This window comes from Pongo abelii, chromosome 22, assembly GCF_028885655.2.
Source record: "Pongo abelii isolate AG06213 chromosome 22, NHGRI_mPonAbe1-v2.0_pri, whole genome shotgun sequence".
NCBI classification, from domain to species: Eukaryota; Metazoa; Chordata; class Mammalia; order Primates; family Hominidae; genus Pongo; species Pongo abelii.
The window spans coordinates 50,238,908-50,260,054 of record NC_072007.2 but is presented as its reverse complement, the minus strand read 5'-3'; the positions used below and the strand labels follow the sequence as shown (position 1 = coordinate 50,260,054).

General features: G+C 42.1%; 1 protein-coding gene across 1 annotated transcript in view; it reads right to left on the bottom strand.

The window, feature by feature from the left end:
* PCP4 (Purkinje cell protein 4) overlaps positions 1-21,147 on the bottom strand; it is a 61,793-nt gene that overhangs the window by 22,205 nt on the left and 18,441 nt on the right. The window contains exon 2 of the mRNA XM_002830690.5: positions 8,483-8,534. Coding sequence (XP_002830736.1) covers positions 8,483-8,534 — 52 coding nt within the window. The remainder of the gene's footprint in view (positions 1-8,482; positions 8,535-21,147) is intronic.

The window sequence follows — 21,147 nt, the reverse complement described above, 5'->3', positions numbered from 1 at the left end:
CTCTAAGGATATCCTGGAGACACACCCAGGGCTGTGAGGCTGATTCTTCCCTGCCTCATGTGGAGGGGAGAACAGATCTAGCTTGAGAGGGAGATGTACTCTCTGAGGACAATTCAGCCCACTCCGTCTACTGACAGCATTATTTTCCAAGGAGAAATATTAGCATTTTTCCATGCTTTTGTAATCCCAGATGTACCTAACTAATATGAAACCTACAAATTTAAACCATCTTATCATTTGGCCCAGCCTGAAATTTAGGTTGGGTTTTGCTTCTGAAAAACTGCCTGCTGTGCAAATTAATTCTATAAATAAGATTATGAGAGTTTCACCTACTTAAAAGAGCAAAAATGTTTTCAAGCCTGTGAGTGATACTATTTCCATAAAAGTAATTGACAAGCAGAACCTGAAACATTTGAAACCTGGAATATCTCCTGCTTGGGGCAGGTTTCCAAAGGCTAGAAGGATCCACATTTTCCTGGTTCAAGCTGTTTCACGGCCAAGATCTTGAAGAAGATCTTTAAGAGCAATTCTTTTAGAATAATGTATAACTTCACTTTTTCACCAAGGTATATAAGCTTTCTCTGTATGATGTGGAATGAAATTCTATTTCAGCTGATCTAAAGCTGTCCACTGCTCAATCTCAAAAAGAAAGAAGAAAAGGATGAAAGGTAGGAAGAAAAGGTGGAGGGAGGGAAGGAAGGGGAGGAAAGGGAGAAGGAAGGGGAAGAAGGAGGAGAGGAAGGAAGGAAGGAGGGAGAATGAGGGTGAGGAAGAGGGCAGGTAAAATATGAAAAGGCTATAAATGAGCATGTTGCTTTGATGTTTTAATTTTGAAAATTATCACGGCTGTCCCTATTATTAGTCTGAGATCACCTCTATTTGCCAGGGGCTGGTTAACTAAACTGATGAGATAATGGTACTATGGAGACAATAGTTTCTGGTTTGGCTGAGTTGTAAGCCTGTTAACCTTATTCTGTTCCAGGGGCTTAGACCACAGCCCGCCCAAGTTGCCCATTTACACACAAGACCCTGGTCAACAGGGAAGTCAGGAGAAAGTGTAAATAGAGACAACCTGGTGTGTTTGGACTGTGGGTCAGATGACCAAAACTTTCCTCATCTTATTTATGTGACCTTGGGACAATTCCAAGTTCACCAGCAACTTTGCCTGAGATCTTCTCCCAAACCACCTGCAAGGCCGTGGTGAAATCAAAGGGAAGACAGCATGGGGGAGCATTTTTTTTTTTTTTTTTTTGAGACGGAGTCTCGCTGTCGCCCAGGGTGGAGTGCAGTGGCGCGATCTCGGCTCACTGCAAGCTCTGCCTCCCGGGTTCACACCATTCTTCTTCCTCAGCCTCCCGAGTAGCTCGCACTACAGGCACCCACCACGACGCCTGGCTAATTTTTTGTATTTTTAGTAGAGATAGGATTTCATCATGTTAGCCAGGATGGTCTCGATCTCCTGACCTTGTGATCCACCTGCCTCGGCCTCCCAAAGTGCTGGGATTACAGGCATGAGCCACCACGCCTGGCCGCATTTTTTCAAACTATGCAAATCTATAGAGATGTAAGGAATTGCAACCAGGGATGGGTAGGCATCTCCGCTTCTGTCCACAAGGCTTCAAGCACTTTCACACCCAAGACAGATCAGAAGCACCGTACTTATCCAAGGTGTTCCTTGCTCAGTGAAGTTATTATAATGCTCACTCTGAAGGGCAAAACAAACGAAAAGTCACTCTTCTAACTGAGATGGATGTTAATAAATTCCCTCTCAGCACTAACGCCTGAAGTAACCTTCAGGCAGAATCAGCTCACTTGTTGAGCAATATCACCCATTGACTGGGCTTGTCTGGAGACTGCGATGGCTTTAAATGCCCGGCTTAATAAGCAATTCCAATGTCATCCTTTCCCCATCTGGATCAATATCAGAAGCAGCTTTGTGTGTCCATTTCTTCCTTCTGGAATAGAGACTCTTTAGAGTGTTTGGAGCCGAAAGCACAAAGGACCCCATCTCTTGAGCATCAGCCACTTTTGTTTTGATTTTTTTTTTCTGATTTCTTCAAATATGGAAAAGGAAGGAGATAAAGGGCCAAGAACCCCCAGATGGAGACCAGAGCTGTTTGATTTTTTACCTTGAAGGCATCACCACCCATGTGCCTCTGGTATTCACAGCAGCACTCGCTATCTCTCACTATGGTGGATTCTGAGCTTTAGGCAGCTCAGAGTTTCATTGCCCTAGCAGGAAACAGATTGAGAGCTTTCTAGCCTGGGATATGTTGCACACCTTAGACATTAATGACTTTAGGGAGGTGCTTTTTTCACAGCCAGTGCTGTCTGTGAAAGTTATAAACAGCACATTTCTGACACACGTTGCAGCTGGATACTCAAAGTTGTCTCTGTTCCTTTTCAAAGAGGCTCATCTTGGCTTGGTAAGTTTCCATATAGACTATTGAGATTTGTGCAGAACTGGCATATTAGACCCTCATTGTGGACTCAAGCTTCACCTCCCCCTGGATTCCAGACACCTGCTCCCTCTGGCCTACAGGAACAGCAAAACTCTGAATCGCAGGCTGCTCTGTCTTCCATGTACCCTGATCCATCCTCAAACTCTGATATGACCACAACCCACATCTGAAGCAGAGCAGAGCTGAGTCACTGCTGCAGGCAGGGGCAGGGTGTATTCCCTCTGTAGCCTTTCTAGAATGCATTTCTTCCTCTTGCCTTCCATCCAGCCACCCTGTGCCCAGGAGCAAGATCAGCCAGGCAGCATCCTCTGCCAAAACTGACCTCTCTTGGGCATGATAGTGATCACTCAATCGTCTTTGTTTCCTGGACTCAACATCAGTTTCTTCTTACTCCAAGCTGATGCCCAGCCTTGTACACAAAGCCTTACTCCACACAATTCCACATACCAAGGAGAGTTGATAGATAAAATATATCCTAAGCAAAATCTGCCTAAGTCAGCACGTAGGTCTTGAAAGATAATCTTGCACCAAGAACACAGACACAAGTGGGAGGGGGATGAATGTCTACTGGGAGATATGGAGCCACAAAGGGCCAGGGGTAGGGGGTAGTGAAATTTCTTTGGAAATAAATTTTTGAATGATTTTTTTATTTGAAAAATCACAGTCCATTTAATGGTAGCATGTACATCTGTCTGCCTATAAATGCAAGTCCTTCTTGGGACGTCTCTCTCTACCTACTTAAGAGCAGAAAAATAAGAAAGTGACCCTGTGTGTGTACATGTGTGTGTGTTTCCTCAAAATCCAAAGGTGAGATAAACTTAAACTTTTATGGTTTGAAATGTATTTAAAACCATATTTAAAAATTTATTTAAAACAGGGAGAGGAAAGTACCCTGTTTCATTAACATTTCATCTTATATATTCTTGGCAATCATATAATCATATCAAATCAAACTAAGTCTTAAGTACTCCTAGAATATCCCCACACCTACTGAAACTTCTCAGGCCACAGTTTCTCTCCCAAACAAGGGGCACAGGTATTCAAGCATGGAGCCTGAGCTTGTGCAAGGCTACTCACACTCAAAGAAACACAACTACAGTGAGTCTCACAGGTAGTTCAAAATAATACTTTCCTCTGTAGCATTTACCTACAGCCTGGATGTGAGGGGATTCTTTTCTTAAAATCAGGTGTGTTCATACACCTTCCACTTGCAGAAACAGAGCCTTTTGGAAACAAATGCATCACAGCTCACTAAGTCAAGAGAAATCCATTCCAGTTTTAGCAATTCAATTTAGCTTGGGTCAGCCTCCAAGCTCTGAAAGTAAGCCCCATCACGAGGTTTATTATTCATAAATCTCTTTTTCAGGTAGGAAGGCTCCCAGCAGCCACTCTGCTTCCAGTATTTTTCTGCTTTTGTGTGTCAATAAAAAAATTTAACTCTTGGAGCCTCTCCAGACAACCAATATCAAGGTATGGATCAAGAAATCCAGCAAAGTTGTAGTTTCCCCAAAAAATCTTTTGGTTGTGTTCAAATTACTAATTTGTAGTGAATAATCTAGATTCACATGGTTGTGTCTATATTTGTAAACATGTTTGAATTTAATTTAGCCATTTAAATGAGACAAAAAGATTTATAATGGAAGCTATGAGCTATTGCTTCTTTGAAGTAGAAAGTTTTTTCCAGAAATGAAATCTGTGGCTTAACTAATCAAATGATGAAGGCACTTTGCTCATATAGGAATGAAAAATCTCTGAACCTCCAAGCCCTGAAATGTTTATTTTCTACACTAAAAAGAAATTATAACCCTAATATTTCTGAAAAACCTGTCTTCCTATTGCAGATGATACCACAAAATCTAGTTCTAGTAGAAACATCGGGTTTGAGTGTGTGTACTGAGGTTAACATCCTGGGAAAATGAGAAGGATTTTGAAACATTCTGGAGAGTATGCAGTAGGTCATACTTCACATCAATAAATACCATGTTGACAACAATAACAAAAATAAATATTGAATTTATGAGAAATTTGATTCCCAGCAAATGGTGCTCTCAAGATAATATTCAATGTAATGAAATGGCAGGAAAGCCCAGGAATCTAAATACCTTCTGAAGTTTTAATGTACCTGACTTGGGTCTTTTGTGATCCAAATAATTTCAAGGCACCTATAGTTCACTCCCACAGTCTTTATTGCTTTATACGTTAAATGGAGACCTCAACTAAATTTACAATATTTGGATTACGAACACCCTGACTTGTACGGACAATTAATACAATTGAGAATGTTCCTTTTATTATTAAGTGTTACTATCCAAATTTCATAACATTTTGATGGTTTTTTTTAATACTTCATATTTCAATACTCAAGGGTCCTCGCTCCTTCAAGACATGTAGACAGCTTCATTTGATATTAATAGGAAATATACATTAACATAATAGATCTCCCTAGATACTTGTAATGACAGAATAAAATCATTTGAATTTCAATGGAATGTAATACTAGGTTAAAACGGAAATTCCAAGATGATCATCTCATATCAGGAATTTAAGAATAAAAAATTAAGTAACTTCAATTCTTTAGGAAAATGTTTTTTAGATTACTTCTAGAAGTTTTCACCCTCATCTTTCTTGGGCTGTTCCAGTTTTTGTCTTTGCTCCTTTTTAAAGGCAAAAGCACAGACTTTAAATTATAATAAAGTATCACGTACAAATATCATATATAGGCAGTTTTAGCTGAAATTAAAGTATAGCATGTTAATAATAATTTACATTTATACATTGCCATTATCTGGTAACTATAAAATAATCTCAAATTCCTTTTTGTACCCAAAAGTGACTATCATTTAATATCTAGAATTATCTAATGAAAAGCCTTCTTCATAGCATCAGGAATATTTCCATTTAATTAATTTTTATACCTCCATAAAAAACCTCACTCAGTTTCCATTGGTGTGGACCAGTTTTCAGCTAAAAGAAATTCCGTGTCTTTGAATGGCAGAAAATGGCATCACTATAGGTACTATAGGTAGCCGGTAATTCCCTTTGGTACAAAGCACTGAGCGTGTCAGCATGGTTTGAAAGACCAATAGGATGCCAACATAAAGCCAAGGGGCAGAGACGTCGAACACATAGGACCTAGTCCTGGCTTCGTCACCACGTGCCTAGTCTTCAGGCTCCTCAAGGCATGACATGAGACATGCTGAGCGGTAGTTCCCAAAGTGTGAACCAGGTACCCTGGGGGGTGCCTACATCCTTTAAGGGAGCCCAAAAGATCAAAAACATTTTTGGTCTTATAAAATACATTATTATTATAAAAGGAAAGAGTTTGATCTTAAAGGATATTATTTGCTTTTTTAAATCTCATACTCTCACAAGTGAGCAGTGGAATTTTCCATAGGCTACACATCACATGATATAACAGATTGAATGCAGAAGCCGATATGAAAATCCAGCTGTCCTCTATCAAGCCAGACTTTAAAGAGAGTTGCAGAAATGTAAAATTGCCACTTTTTACTAAATATCTTTTCCATTTTGGAAAATATAATGACTTCTCATTTTTTAAAATGTTACTTACATTAACATGTAGTAGGTTTATTATTTTATTTTTAATAAATTAATAAGAAAACCATTTAAAACTTTCTCTATTTTAATTTCTAATATAGGAAACAGTGTATGGCAGATACACCTGATATCAATAGCCTAACTTAAGCATACCCTGAGAATGACCCTATGGTCTAAGAAGAATGTGTGCTTAGAGTTGAGTTCCGAGCTAAGGAGTCTGGGAGTGGCCAGTGTAGAGATTCATTCTTATCTATGAGGAACATCTGAATTCCCAGCCCATCCCATGGGATGCAGACCATACAGGGGATTGGGGACCTTTGTTTTGGAATGAATGTAGATTGCCAAGTAGAAGTTGCTAGAGGGAGGGTGCTAAGTGAAAACGCTGTGTAAACTGCATGCTTGTTACAGACAGTTGTGATTCTTTTATCCAGCCCACCACCACTGGACTGCCCTATAGGTAACTCCCCTCAATAAATCCTATGTCTTGTTCACTGGCTCCAGGTCTTTTCTTCAGTACCATCTCTATTAGAGTCAGTAGGGTTCCAGCATGACAAACATCAATAGATATCACCAACATAAACAAAAGTTCTTTGGGGTCCTCAAGAATTCTTTAAAATGGAAAGGAGTTGTGAGAACAAAAATGTTGGCTGGGTGCGGTGGCTCACACCTGTAATCCCAGCACTTTGGGAGGCCAAGGTGGGCGGATCAGCTGAGTTCAGGAGTTCAAGACCAGCCTGGCCAACATGGTGAAATCCTGTCTCTACTAAAAATACGAAAATTAGCCAGGCGTGGTGGTGGGTGCCTGTAATCCCAGCTACTCAGGACGCTGAGGCAGGAGAATCACTTGAACCCTGGAGGTGGAGGTTGCAGTGAGCCAAGATTGTCCCATTGCACTCCAGCCTGGGTGACAAGAGTGAAACTCTGTCTCAAAAAAAAAAAAAAAAGTTGAGAATCACTACAATAGAGGATCTCTGAGAAGGCTTTTGACTGTAAAACTCTGTAAATCTAAGGTTGTGAGGTTCAGTGGAAAGGAACTTGCATGAACAGATGGCTATGAATGTATGAACTGGGAAAATCAGTGGAGGCTCACAGTGCCCTATGTTCCCCTATGGCAGGCAGTGGGTCCTTCCTCATATAGGCAACTACAATATTGCTCCTCCCTTTTAAGCCTCATCCTTTGCTCCTTCCTCTGCTTCCTGCCTTCCTTGCCAGTACCCCACACACCCACCCCAACTCACACACAGGAGACAGGAGAAGCCCTGGGCAGCAAAGGAAGAGCCATCAGCCTCATGGAAAACCTTGTTTCCTTCTTCTCCCAGCCCCCTAGCTCCAATTAGGACATTGTGGAGCCCCCACCTCTCTACTTATTGATATGATGACGCCTTTACCCAGGGGACACTGCACTCACCCTGCCCAGTAGGACTGCCCTAAATGGGTGGGCACATTGGCAGGCTGCAGACGCAGAGTAACATTCTCATACTTGAGTCTTGCTCAGCTCAGACCCACCACAGAGGCTCCAAAGGGGTTGTGAGGCCCCAGGGAATTTTAACAGATGGTATTTGAGATTGGCATTATCCACAATCTGATTGGTGGACACTAGCATCAATTTCATCCGGTTGGAAGCAAGAGTCATTTTCCATAAAAGGAGAGTTCATCTTGAGTTAACAGAAAGGAAGAACACCCAGAGTCTCACCTCACCGGAACTATGCTGTGGCCCTTGGTGCATACCACTGAGTATTTTTTATTATTATGCTTGTTCTTATGTCAATTGCTAAAGTTAGAGACCTGGGGTTCCAGCTGGCTCTATTTCCTTCAGGATCCATGGACTTCCCATTTCTAGCTAAATCTCACCCCAATGCCAAGCCTCCATTTCCTGATCCATAAAAATATGATGATCATTCCTACAATTCACGGTCATGGTTGAGATGGGCCCATGAAGAGGCAGGATGCAATGTTCTTGTCACTGCTATCATTTTTATTTGCTGGTGAATCACTGCAGTGACATTCACTGACTCAGCACCTTCCAATGGACCAGCACCACATTCTGTGTGCTCCGGAGGGCTGAAGCAAGTTTTAAAACATCATTTCAGAAGTTGTGTACTTCACAGTTTTCAAATCACTTATCTCATTTGATCTCATTTTATCCTCACAACAACTTGGATGATTCTCGCCCACCCTAATGAAGAAAGCAGAGAACTGGATTTGCATTGTAATTGCCATGTTGCCCAAAATGGGAGTCCTCCTATGGAAGGGAAACTTCTTATCACAGCATTTAGCTAGCTCAGTTTTCTTCATAAAACCAGACCTCAGTGCTCATTGTGAATTGCTAAAATCCTCTGTAAGCTGAAGCACAGACACATATAGTAAGCTGATTGGGATGGGATGTATGATCCACACCTGCTGCGTACCCAGGGCTGCAGATGGCAAAAGAGAAGGAACTTGGACTATTCATGTCCTCTTACCATTTTCACCAGATGTCTTGTCTTTCCCATTGGTTGCCCCAGCACCTTGTCGCTAAAGGCAAAAAATAAAAGAAAAAAGAAATTGTTGTCAGATATACTCGGGATTACTTTTGTCTCTTTTATTGTTGCAAATATCTCTTGCATTATATCAAGTTCTATGTTACTTTAGCTCAGATGGCTAAAGCACTGTGCTAGTGAGAGTAGGAATGGATCCACCAAGAAAGGATGTACTGAAGCTGCACAGACCGGTCCCCTCATCCACATCCACTGCTCTAGGAATGCAAGTCACCAGTAACAAGAGAAACCAAGAGGGAGATCAAGCACAACTTCACTGAAAATATGAAGGCAACAGCCAAGATTCTGTATCAGCTACAAGATTAGCACTGTTACTTTTGTTAATGACGGTCATTAGGCTGCTGTATTTTCATTCCAGTCACCATGTCCAATGTCTTCTTTTTTTTTTTTCTTTGAGACGGAGTCTGGCTCTGTTGCCCAGGCTGGAGTGCAGTGGCGCAATCTTGGCTCACTGCAACCTCCGCCTCCCAGGTTCACATCATTCTCCTGCTTCAGCCTCCCAGGTGGCTGGGACTACAGGCACCCACGACCACGTACGGCTAATTTTTTGTATTTTTAGTAGAGACGGAGTTTCACCGTGTTAGCCAGGATGGTCTCGATCTCCTGACCTCGTAATCCATCCGCCTCAGCCTCCCAAAGTGCTGGGATTACAGGCGTGAGCCACCACGCCCAGCCCAATGTCTTCTTTTTAAATAAATTTTAATCAACTAAGAAACTCTTATGTTTCCTCCTACTTATAAAGTATTTTTTCTGCCATTGTTTATACCTGTCCTGTGCATTTTCATTTTACCAGGTTAACTAGAAGTATGAAGTCTTTTAAGGTTAGACTTAACTCTTTGGGCAAGATTCTCTGGGTGTGAAGTCTGGGGAGCCACGTGAAATACACCACACATGTAAACAGAAAGGGTGTTTCCTCAAAGCTTAACGTGATTCTAGTTATGGAGAGAGAAGCATTTTGTCAATCCCATTTTTTGGTTGTTATCAAAAAGTATGCTTTGAGTTGAAAAGGACTGAAAAGCTTATAAAGTCTCTAACTTTTTTTTTTTTTTTTTTGAGACAGAGTCTCGCTCTGTCCCAGGCTGGACTGCAGTGGCAGGATCTTGGCTCACTGCAACCTCCACCTCCCAGGTTCAAGTTATTCTCCTACCTCAGCCTACAGAGTACCTGGGATTACAGGCACGTGCCACCACCCCTGGCTAATTTTTGTATTTTTAGTAGAGATGGGGTTTCACCATGTTGGCCAGGCTGGTCTCGAACTCGTGACCCCGTGATCCACCGGCCTCGGCCTCCCAAAGTGCTGGGATTACAGGCATGAGCCGCCGCACCCGGCCAAGTCTCTAACTTTCAGATGAAGAAAATGAGGGAGGTAGGAAGCATGACTTGCCCCAGATCATGCAGCTAATGAGTGGCAGAGTCAAGACTGGAGCCTGGACTTCCTTCACCTCAGGAATTGCTACTGTGATGCCACTATCGGAATGGGATCCTAGAAAAAAACAGCAGAGCACCGAACAAGGAGAAAACCATGATAGGTGACTAAGGGATAAGGTACCCTCAAAATTCATATTTGGGTCCAGGTCTTTAGCCTAAAAACAATATCAGAAAAATAACAATCAGTTCTCTTTGACATTCAACATTGTCATAAGAAATTCTCAGGTCATTTGTCAACCCTTAATTAATGGTAAATGGTAAATGGATCATCTCGGAAAACCTTGCTTTCAGAGTCTGAAAAGTATAAATAAATAGAGTAAATGATCCAGATTTATATTAACAAAGTGAACCATCCTCGTGTATGCTTATTGCATTATGCAGACAATAACCCAATAAAGAAGCAAAGTAAAGCTTCCCACTTATTACCAATACCATTCACCTTCCATGTGAGTCAATGTGAAATGATTTAAATCAGGTAAACCATTTCTTAAATATAGCAGATTTGCAAGTAAAAATGCCTGCTTCTTTTTGTCTATCCTTATATTGATGCCTCCTCTTTTTAAACACAAGGCTCGTACGTTTGCTGCACTGGGTGGAAATCTGACTACTACTGAGTTGGACCAAATCCGAGATGGAACAGCCACCTCAGGTGATTAAACTCTGGCATTCAAACCCAGTATCTTTCCCTGCATAATTCACAGATGGCTCAAATAAAAGAAAATTTCACGGAATAAAAGAACAGTGTTTTAGAGTAGAATAAAGTCAAATTAAATGGAAGGCAAGTGCAAAATAGGTGTATGCTCAACCCCACTGTCTTTAAATGCCTTAAACATGGATGCCTTTCAAATGTCATGAATAACTTGTTCCATAAAAGATCACTTTTTAGAAACCAGAGGAAAACCAAAATGAAATGTGCACAGGGGAGAAAAGGAGTCATTTTTTCGGGATTTCTAAGATGCGGTTTTTATGTCAGGTTCTATTTAATGGAGACACAATGAAGGTGATTTATGTCATAGGAAAAGGTGTCTCACATCAAAAAATGATCCTGACAAAAAAGAACTCGTTATTGAAAGTATTGAAAGTATCTCATTTCAGAATTCTTTGAGACCTTTTGACATTTTCAAGGGAGGTCTGAGGGCAGAGGGGGAATTCTCCAAGAGCTACCCTATTCCCAGGGTCTGGTCTTTACAATGCCAGGCAGTTGCAGTTTCACTGAACTTATACTGGAGAGAGTCTACACCAGGCTGGGTGTCGGGTAATCATGGCTCATGCTGCTGGGGCCAGGCTTCAAGGGCACTCAAGCATCATCAACTCATTGAGTTCTGACAGCATCCCTGATGGGGTAGATGCCCTTAGTGTCCTCATCAGCCTCACTTTACCAATTATATTCTGAGGCACAGAGAGGAATTTGCTCAAGCCCACGAAGTGGGGAAGAGGCAGAGGCAGAATTCAGCCCCCAAGAAGCTGGCTCTGGAGCCCTTCCTTTTAGCCACTGTACTTAAGCATCTCTCAGTACTGTGTGCAGCATCCCTCCTGAGGGCCTCTATCAGCAGGCAGGGAGTTAGGAGGCAGTAAGATTTGAGTTTGAAGGTAAATGTGACTTCATTAACACCACAGGCTGGAGTTTTTAGAACACTTGCCTTTCAGGAATAAGCAGAGGCAAACAACAGCCAAGGGCTCAATTCCAGAAATGCTATCAGATCTTTGTTAATGTTTAAATAACATAAGCACCCAGAGCTAGGCTCTACTAAAATAAATAGCAGATGGATATGTGGATGGATAGATGAATGGATGAGTAGTTGAATGGATGAATGGATGGGTAGATGAATGGATAGATGGATGAATGGGTGGATGGATTGATTGATGGATGGATGGATGGATGGATGGATGGATGGAAGAATGGATGGGTGGACCTAAGGATGGATGAGTGGGTGGATGGATGGATGGGTGGGTGGATGGATGAATGGGTGGGTGGATGAATGGATGGATGGATGGATAGATGAACAGATGAGTAGATAAATGGGTGGATGGATGGGTAGATGGGTGGATGGTCAAATGAACAGACAGATGGAGGTAGGTCATTCTCCAAGCAACCAAGGAAAAGATTCTTTTTCATGAAATGACAGAAGTTAGTGTCTTCGGGAAGAGGCTGCCTTTTCTCTCCACCCCACTCTCATCCCCAAATAGGAGAAGATGTGATCTCTTATCTGTGTTCTAAATGAGCTCCAACTACAAGTTCATCATCCTAAGAACATATGTTGCCCACTGAACAGAAGTAGTCATAGTTCAAAAGTATTATTTATTATAATTGAACTAATAAATGAAATCAAGTATTCAAGAAACAGGGCACAATAAATTGGCTTCAGAGCAAACCCTGATATGAGATTCTGGAATCCTGAGCTCTTTCTTAGGAATTTCAGAAATGATTCAATGGTATCATGAATACCACCAATGTGTCATTCAGTTTAGATATCAATAAAGCTTAATATGTTAAGTTATGCAGAAGGCAGTACAAGTTGTCCCTAAACAAATAGGCATAGCCACAATGACCAACTTAATGCAGGTGTAGAAAATATGCTATTAGAATTATCTAGAGAACTAAGGACTAAGTATTTGAGAGCTTCGTGAATATGCATTTAGATATCTGTGAATTTGTCAGCAGATATCTTCTTTGATGTTTTCCAAGGGATCTAGAGAGTGAGTCAGTTATGACTGCTAAGAAGAGCATGGGTTGATACATGTGGGATTTTGCTATATTTTCTTCTGGAGAAGCAGGTAGTAGAATGGTAGTAGAGGAAAAAGTCAGCATCAACTTCAACCACAGCAAAACCAGATCCATTAGATTGTCTAATAATTCCACTCCCAGGAGAATGCCACCATGAGTCTTGCAGTCTATATCACAATACTCAGCTCAGATGTTCTCATTCTTCTCCTGATCATCTCCAGCCCGACACCCACCCTAATGACTTCTTTTACATAAAATGCTCCTGTTTGGGACCCTCTGCAACACCTTGCCCTCATGCAGACATGACATCTTCCTGGATGCTCACCAAAGAGTCTAGAAGAAGGACAGCCCCTTCCTCCTTCAACTGCCTGAAATCAGCATCCCTGGTGCTCAAGCCAGCTCTGTGTCTATCTACATCATCAGAGACACTGGCCCTCCCTCTTTAAACATGTTAGAGCAATGTCCCTACTGGTATCTCCAGAGACCTCCACAAAAGACAGGTGGCCTTCTGTGAGACAGTGTATTCCACTTGGATTGACCTTCCCGATCACAAATAGTAACACCACTTGGCTCTTTCAAACAAAAGACACATTTCCCTCACAATGACTTCCTTCAATATTGTCCTTATTTCACCATTAGAACATGCTACACACCCATCTAAGGTTCAACACCAGAATTCAAAATCACAGCCTGCATCCTTGGCCATGTGCCAGGCAGGTGGTGCGTGTGCTGGGACTCTGTGGAGGGGACACAGGAGGATCCAGGAGGCAGGTGAGACGCTCTGGGTTCTTAAACACGTGCCAAGCAACTCACACAGCTTCAGAAAGTGAGGTTTCCATTCTTGGCAGTGTTCATGAATAAAAGCAGAGCGCTTCAGAATTTAATAAAACCCCGATTAAAGGGAATCTAAATAACAAATGGGTATATGAAGATCCTTGTGCCTCTAAATGTTTCCTCTGATAATCTCATACGTGCCCGGTATCCATAAAAAGGCAGGAAAGGTGTTTAAAGGTACAATTTTTTTTTTTTTTTTTTTTAACAGTGGAAGCGAGACTTTTAATGGTGGTCTTCCAAGATCGGGTATCTGGTAGGCAGGCACACCCAGGACTGTTACAGTAGGTAATTTATCTCCTAGCATGCAAGTCCCTTCCCCAGTTCCTAATTGGTCGAGTACTACAGGGTTACAATCTTCTAAAGGTACAATTTTTTGAAGTAAATTTTCCTGACAGTTCTGTTGCACCAAGATCTGCAGGAAAGTAGTGAAGAATATATATTAGTCTGGGTTTCCCAGAAAACAGAGCATGAGGCAGATGCCGGTTGCACTACGGTTTTATTAGAGAAGGCAGGGCCAGAAGTGAAAGAGAGAGGATGGGAAGGTGGGGAGTGGAGAGGCAGCTGCTATGAGGATTCTTCATCAGACTGGCCATTGAGAGGTATAACCAAATGCTGATCCTCCCAGCCCCGGAGGGTAACCATCCTTCTACCCTCTGTGTCTACAAGTTCAATTGTTTTGATTTTTAGACCTGACAAGTAAGTAAGAATATGCAATGTTTGTCTTTCTGTAACTGGCTTATTTCCCTTAACATAATAATCTCCAGTTCCATCCATGTTGTTGCAAATGACTAGATCTCATTCTTTTTTATGGCTGAATAGGGGAGGTGGGGATGGTTAATAGGTACAAAAAATAGTTAGAATAAATAAGACCTGCTATTTGATAGCACAACAGGGTGACGATAGTCCATAATAACTATACATTTTAAAACACCTTAAAGAGTGTAATTGAATTGTTTGTAACTCAAAGGATACATGCTTAAAGGAATGCGTACCCCATTCTCCATGATGTATTTATTTCACATTGCATATCAAAATGTCTCATGTCCCCTATAAATATATACACCTACTATGTATCCACAAAAATTAAAATTTAAAAAAAGTTTTAAAACACAAAATTCTAAATGCTGATCTTGCAGTGTGGCCCCTGAGAGCTGTGTGAACTGTGTCTGAGGACAGAGGCTCCAGGGAGAAGACTAAAAAGTTATCCACCATGGGGCAGAGGATTACCTAGGTGCCGAGGCAAGAGACTAAAGGCACAAACTGTTTCAGTATAATAAAGAAAATAGTTAGAATAAGAATAGTCATAATACAAATTAGATATAGAGATGCAATGAACAATTATCAATCATTATTATAAACATTATTAATCATTAGCTTTTAATATTACTCTTTGTTGCATTACTAATATAACCTAGGAATAACTGGCAGACATAGGGTCAGGTGCTGAAGGGACATTGTGAGAAGTGACCTAGAAGGCAAGAGGTGAGCCTTCTGTCACGCCCGCATAAGGGCCGCTTGAGGGCTCCTTGATCAAGTGGTAATGCCAGTGCCTGGGAAGGCATCCATTACTTAGCAGACCGCAAAAGGGAGTCTCCTTTCCTTGGAGGAGTCAGGGAACGCTCTGCTCCACCAGCTTCTTGTGGAAGGCTGGATATTATCCAGGCCTGCCCGCAGTCATCCGGAGGCCTAAGCCCCTCCCTGTGGTGCTGTGCTTCAATGCTCATGCTCCTTGTCCACTTTCATGCTCCTGCTGTACTCCTGGTTCCTCTTTGAAGTTCGTAGTAGATAGCAGTAGAAGAAATAGTGAAAGTCTTAAAGTCTTTGATCTTTCTTATAAGTGCAGAGAAGAAAACGCTGACCTACGCTGCCTTCTCTCTCTGCTTCGGCTACCTAAAAGGCAAGGGCCCCCTATCTTGTAATCACGTGACTTGCTTCACCTTGTCAATCACTTAGAAGATTCACCCTCCTTAACCTGCCCCCTTGTCTTGTATGCAATAAATAACAGCGAGCCCAGCCGTTCAGGGCCACTACCTGTCTCTGCGTCTTGATGGCAGTGGTCCCCCAGGCCCAGCTGTTTTCTCTTTATCTCTTCGTCTTATGCCTTTATTTATTACAATCTCTCATCTCCACACACGGGGAGAACACCTGCTAAGCCCCGTAGGGCTGGACCCTACACCACCAGCTGCTGTCTCTCATTGATCCAAGGTGCTCCACAGAGCACCAATTCCCCATGCAAAGTCTTGCACCTGGCATCTGCCTGGGTTGATGAGGAAGCCCCAAGGCAAAGGGTGGAGGTGGAGGTGATTGATGTGGGCAGGAGATGACATGCTGTTACTGTGCACCTGCCTGAAGTCTGCAGAGCCTACGCTGAGCCAGCCACCCACGGGGGTCCTCAGAGAGGGCCTAGTGACACATGAGAGGTGTCTGACTCAGCGCATAGACATGGCTGGGTGACTTTTTTTTTCACTAAGTTGCAAAATCACAAACAATCCCTTCATATTCAATACCCTGCTAGTTGAAGGGACCACATCAAGTTCCACGTGAATAGTTGGCCTTGGATTCATTTCTGTCTGTACTTTGAGCTTAGAATGGACATAAAGATATGTCTGACCATATGTATGCTACAGTTAGGAGCTGTGCAACATCATCAATACCTAGGTCTTCAGTTCAGGGCTTGAACAGAAAATGTGCTGGCATCCCGAACATCACTAACAGTCCCATAAACAAATTCCTTTGAAAACAAAAAACTCAATTACTTCTCAGTCTACTATTCTTCCTTGTGAAATCCATTACAAAATCACAGTGTTCTTGAAATACCCACCACTGGGTAAGGCAAGCAAGGCATTTCCCCTGGGCACAAAATTTAAGAGGGCTCCAAGAAACTCAGTAATCAAAATAAATCATATGTTAATGCAATATTTTTCAAATAAAAAGTACTGCAAAAAGTCATGATGAACAAAATATTAAAATATTGTCCAGGCATGGTGGCTCACACCTGTAATCCCAGCACTTTGGGAGGCCGAGGTGGGTGGATCACCTGAGGTCAGGAGTTTGAGACCAGCCTGGCCAACATGGTGAAACCCCGTCTCTACTAAAAATAAAAATTAAAAAAAAAAAAAATGAGTTGAGTGGGGTGGCAAATGCCTGTAATCCCAGCCACTCTGGAGGCTGGGGCAGGAGAATCGCTTGAACCTGGGAGGCAGAGGTTGCACTGAGCCGAGGTCATGCCATCGCACTACAGCCTGGGCAACAAGAGAGAGGCTGTCTCAAAATAAATAAATAAATAGATAAATAAATATTAAAATTGAAATAGTCAGGATTGGAATGACTGATATTTCCTTCTGCCTTGGGCTTCAGTGTGGCTCAACCCAACTCTAGTCACCATGTCTCCCTGAAGTAAGGAAAAGATTGGAGAAACCCAGTAATTCCAAGCTTTCAGAAAATTATTCTAATACAGTCATTGAAACCTTTTCATTGTATCATGGGCCATGCCTGGGCCTGAAGGACTCCTGTGGTTGTTTTGAGAGTGTTTATTATACGACTTCTAGAATGCTGCAGTAGAAGGCCTCGCTTCCTCCCTTTGTTGTCCATACCCATAAAATCAGCGTGCAATTCATACATCAGTAAGAAGCCAACTCACCCAAACCTGTTTTATCATTCATCATAACCCAGAACACGAGACAGATCATGCCTATTTGGGAAATAATTCAGCCCAGTACACTTTGTTCCATCTTTAGGATAAAATACAAGTTCCCATTAAAAGACACTTATTTTTCATTCCAGAGATTGAGGAATATGAAATGCGAAATGAATTCCAGCTGGTTAAATTTGGGGTCCAAATTGCAGTCTAATAATATTTTTTTCTGAATGTATGCCTCTAGCATTTAAGTGGGTAAATCTGTATTCACTCTTAGAACTTGGTTTGAGGCCTGGCGCGGTGGCTCACGCCTGTAATCCCAGTACTTTGGGAGGCCGAGGCAGGCAGATCATGAGGTCAGGAGATAGAGACCATCCTGGCTAACACGGTGAAACCCCGTCTCTACTAAAAATACAAAAAATTAGCCAGGCGTGGTGGCGGGCGCCTGCAGTCCCAGCTACTCGGAAGGCTGAGGCAGGAGAATGGTGTGAACCCGGGAGGTGGAGCTTGCAGTGAGCCAAGATCGTGCCACTGTACTCCAGCCTGGGCGACAGAGCGAGACTCCATCTCAAACAAACAAAAAAAAGAACTTGGTTTGATATTTAATTTGGTGAGATATGGTTGGACTGTGTGGGGGGGGGTCACCACTTTTGAAGACCCCTAAGGGTTAGGGAATAAGGAGGCTTCTGAAGCCGTCAGGGCCCAGGTCATCCCCAAATTTCTTAGGGTGCCACACACCCGTCCCTTTCTTTCCCATCTCCCCAGTAGACTTGCCTATGTGGCCACCAAATATTCTTAAGAGCTTTATTCATGAATCTCGCTTTGGCAACACTAGAAAGAAAGAAAGAGTCCTCATGCAGCCAGATCCACAGGCGACAAGGGACAACTGGACCCACAGAGGCCCCTGGTTCACAGAGGCGTTCCCTCTCAGCCCTGTGATCAAGCCACGCAGGGATGGAAGTGAAATGGGCTCCTCCCAGTCCTGCTGTCAGCCTCTCACGGCTACTGCACAGGAAAACTTCTCTAGTTAAAGGACTGTGGTGTCTCCCAGGCTAAGAGGAAAAGACTACTTTTTAAAGTGAAACGTGGAAATTAGGTATATTTACCAATGTGCAAAGCTGTCAGGAGAAAAAGTCACAGGTACAGGGTCAGACAGGTACCCAGATTCAGCCAGGTCAGGAGACCAACTCCTGGACTGTTCATTTTTGCCTTTGCTGAGCCAGGTTCTGGGCTAGGCCCGAGGGTCCCAAGCAGAAGGGACCCACTGCTCCCACTTTGGTGGGTCACAGCCTGGAGGGCCGGGCAGAGAATAAAGCAACCATCTCAGTGTAGAGGGGAGGAGCTGAGACCCAAGAATGATTGACATCAGGGGCAGTGGGGGAGTCCCCTAACTCACACCGCTGTCAGCTCTTGAGGGAGGTGTGCCAACCACTGACTGTCCCCACCAACTGCGTATCACTGGAGAAATTCCTCATTGAAGTCTCAGTCCCCTCCCTGCCAAAGAAAAATGATAATCCATGCCTCCTACTGGCCACATCTAAGGGACCTGGACCCAGCAGCCATGCTCTCCCCACCTATCCATCAATGACAGCATTTACCACAAGAGCCATTGTTGAGTGATGTTAAATGGGTGGTTTATCTCTAAGAAAAGAAAGGAAGTATTTGTTCCTAAGTCCTCTTTAAAATTTTGCCCCCTGTTCCCAACATCTGACTTCTGTTGGCCCCTGTCTACCACGGAGTTGCTGAGATTCTGCAAAGGAAGGAAAATAAATCCATCTCGTTCTCACGGTGGCTTGAAAGCTCTTGTTAGCAAGGGCTACTTAACACCATCTATCCCCCGGTGATGTGTCTTCTCTTAAGTTATTTTTCTCCACAGTGCTGTCTTCTTTTTGTGCTGTAGCATCCTGATATCAACACTTCTAATGGTTTCAGGGTTTTTAGCTCCCCTGGAATGGCAGCATCTCGACAAGCAGTTCCCTAGATGGATCATAAAAAAGGGGAAAAACACGAATCCGCATATCTTTGGTATATATTGCACATGGGGACCATGAAGTTTCAGATATTGCATATTCCTCACACAATTAATACCCCACACAGCAGAGACACAAAATGCAGGACTGCCTCCAGTCACCCCAGTAAGCCCTTCTAAGGGTTTCTTGTCTGCTTTCTCTGAATCACCAGTTTATAAAGAAACAAAAAGGCCTGCTACTATGGTATTATATTTAATGTTATTTTGACAAAAGGTAATCAGGCTCTTATATGATCCATCTTTAAATGAACAGAGAAGCAAAGCCAAAGGGATTGCACAGTGAAATGGCATCAACAGCCGGGCAGGTAAGCAGGTAGCTGACGACTGCTTGAGGCCACCTCGATCATTAAGCAAATGGATTCTCAGGAACATTGAAGACCTATCATTAAAGGTAACTTCGAAATCAAAGTTGCTGAATTTGTCTGAAGAGCAGAAGAGACTTTTATGCCTACATTTTGTGATAGAGACAGAAAAGATTTAATTTCTCACCAGTGATATTTTTAAGTCATCTATAATTCTCCTAATAACATTCCAAAAATTGAGCGTTAATTTAATCCCTAAAGGTATAGAAATTCATGTCAAAAGAAAATTCAGCTAGAAGGTTTTTTAAAAAAAACAGAAAAAAAAAACAAAAAAGTTGGTTAAAAAAAAGTGATGGGATTTTCAATGACAAACGCATTAACCTTTCTAATTCCTCCTCTCTTCTTTCATTCTCACCTCTGGAAGACCCAAAGGCTGAAACTCTGCCTCAAATGCTATGTTCTATTCCTGTCATTTTTTATCCTGACCTTTATGGTAAGAGAGTTAATTAGTGTCACTGCAGTTTAGGCAAACCATTTATAAAGGTACCATCATTTTTGGGTATCCATGATTTATTTTATTGGAATTAATTTTATACTTCTTTTTCACAGCTATATTTTTAAAATTCGCATTTTCTACTTTAAAAAAAACTTATTTGTGCCAATTTTCATGTGGAAGAACACTGTTTTCTATTTGCAAAAGTAGGATGTGGCTGTTGTGAAATTTTTGGAACATAAATACGCAAGGAAAAATGCAAAAAGCCACCTACAATTCAACTAACCAGAGTTAATCCATGTTAATACTTCAGAATATTTTCTTTCCATCTTCTTATAGGTGGACATATATATAGTCTCTGTTTTATAAAACCAACCACATACCATATATATAATTTCATAAAGGTATACATTACAACTTAAGGAACAGTTGCTATTTAATGACTTCTGTATGGAGTCTTCTAATTTCACAGATTTCACAGTGAAATGTCCAGCCCACACTGTTGAGTTCATTTGGAACTCCCCCTGACTTTTCAAATCTTACATATTTCATACCTGTCACTTGTTTATTTTTGAGATGCAATTTCTCTTTTATTGCCCAGGCTGGAGTGCAATGGTGTGATCTTGGCTCACTGCAACCTCCGCCTCCCAGGTTCAAGCAATTCTCCTGTCTCAGCCTCCCAAGTAGCTGGGATTACAGGCATGCACCACCACGCCCAGCTAATTTTGTATTTTTAGTAGATTTGTATTTTAGTAGATTTAGTATTTTTACTCGCATTTTACTAGTATTAGTGTATTTAGTAGATTTGTATTTTAGTAAAATAAAGCCACTTGTTTATTCAACTTGGCTCAACAAAGACTCATGGTGATGACTGTGTGTTGCTGTCAGTTTCCTGAAAATTAATATCATAGAAGGTTCTGAATGGTCCTTGACGTTGGGCAGAGCTACTACCACTTTTGCAGTGTGGTGGGCTGAATTGGGACCTCCACCCACAATTCACATGAGGAAGTCCTAAATCCCAAGTACCCCACAGTGTCATCCTATTGGAAGATAACATCTTTGCAATTGAGTAAAGAAGAGCTCATTGGAACGGGCTCTAATCAAATAGGACTGTGTCCTTATTAAAAGGGACAATTTGAACA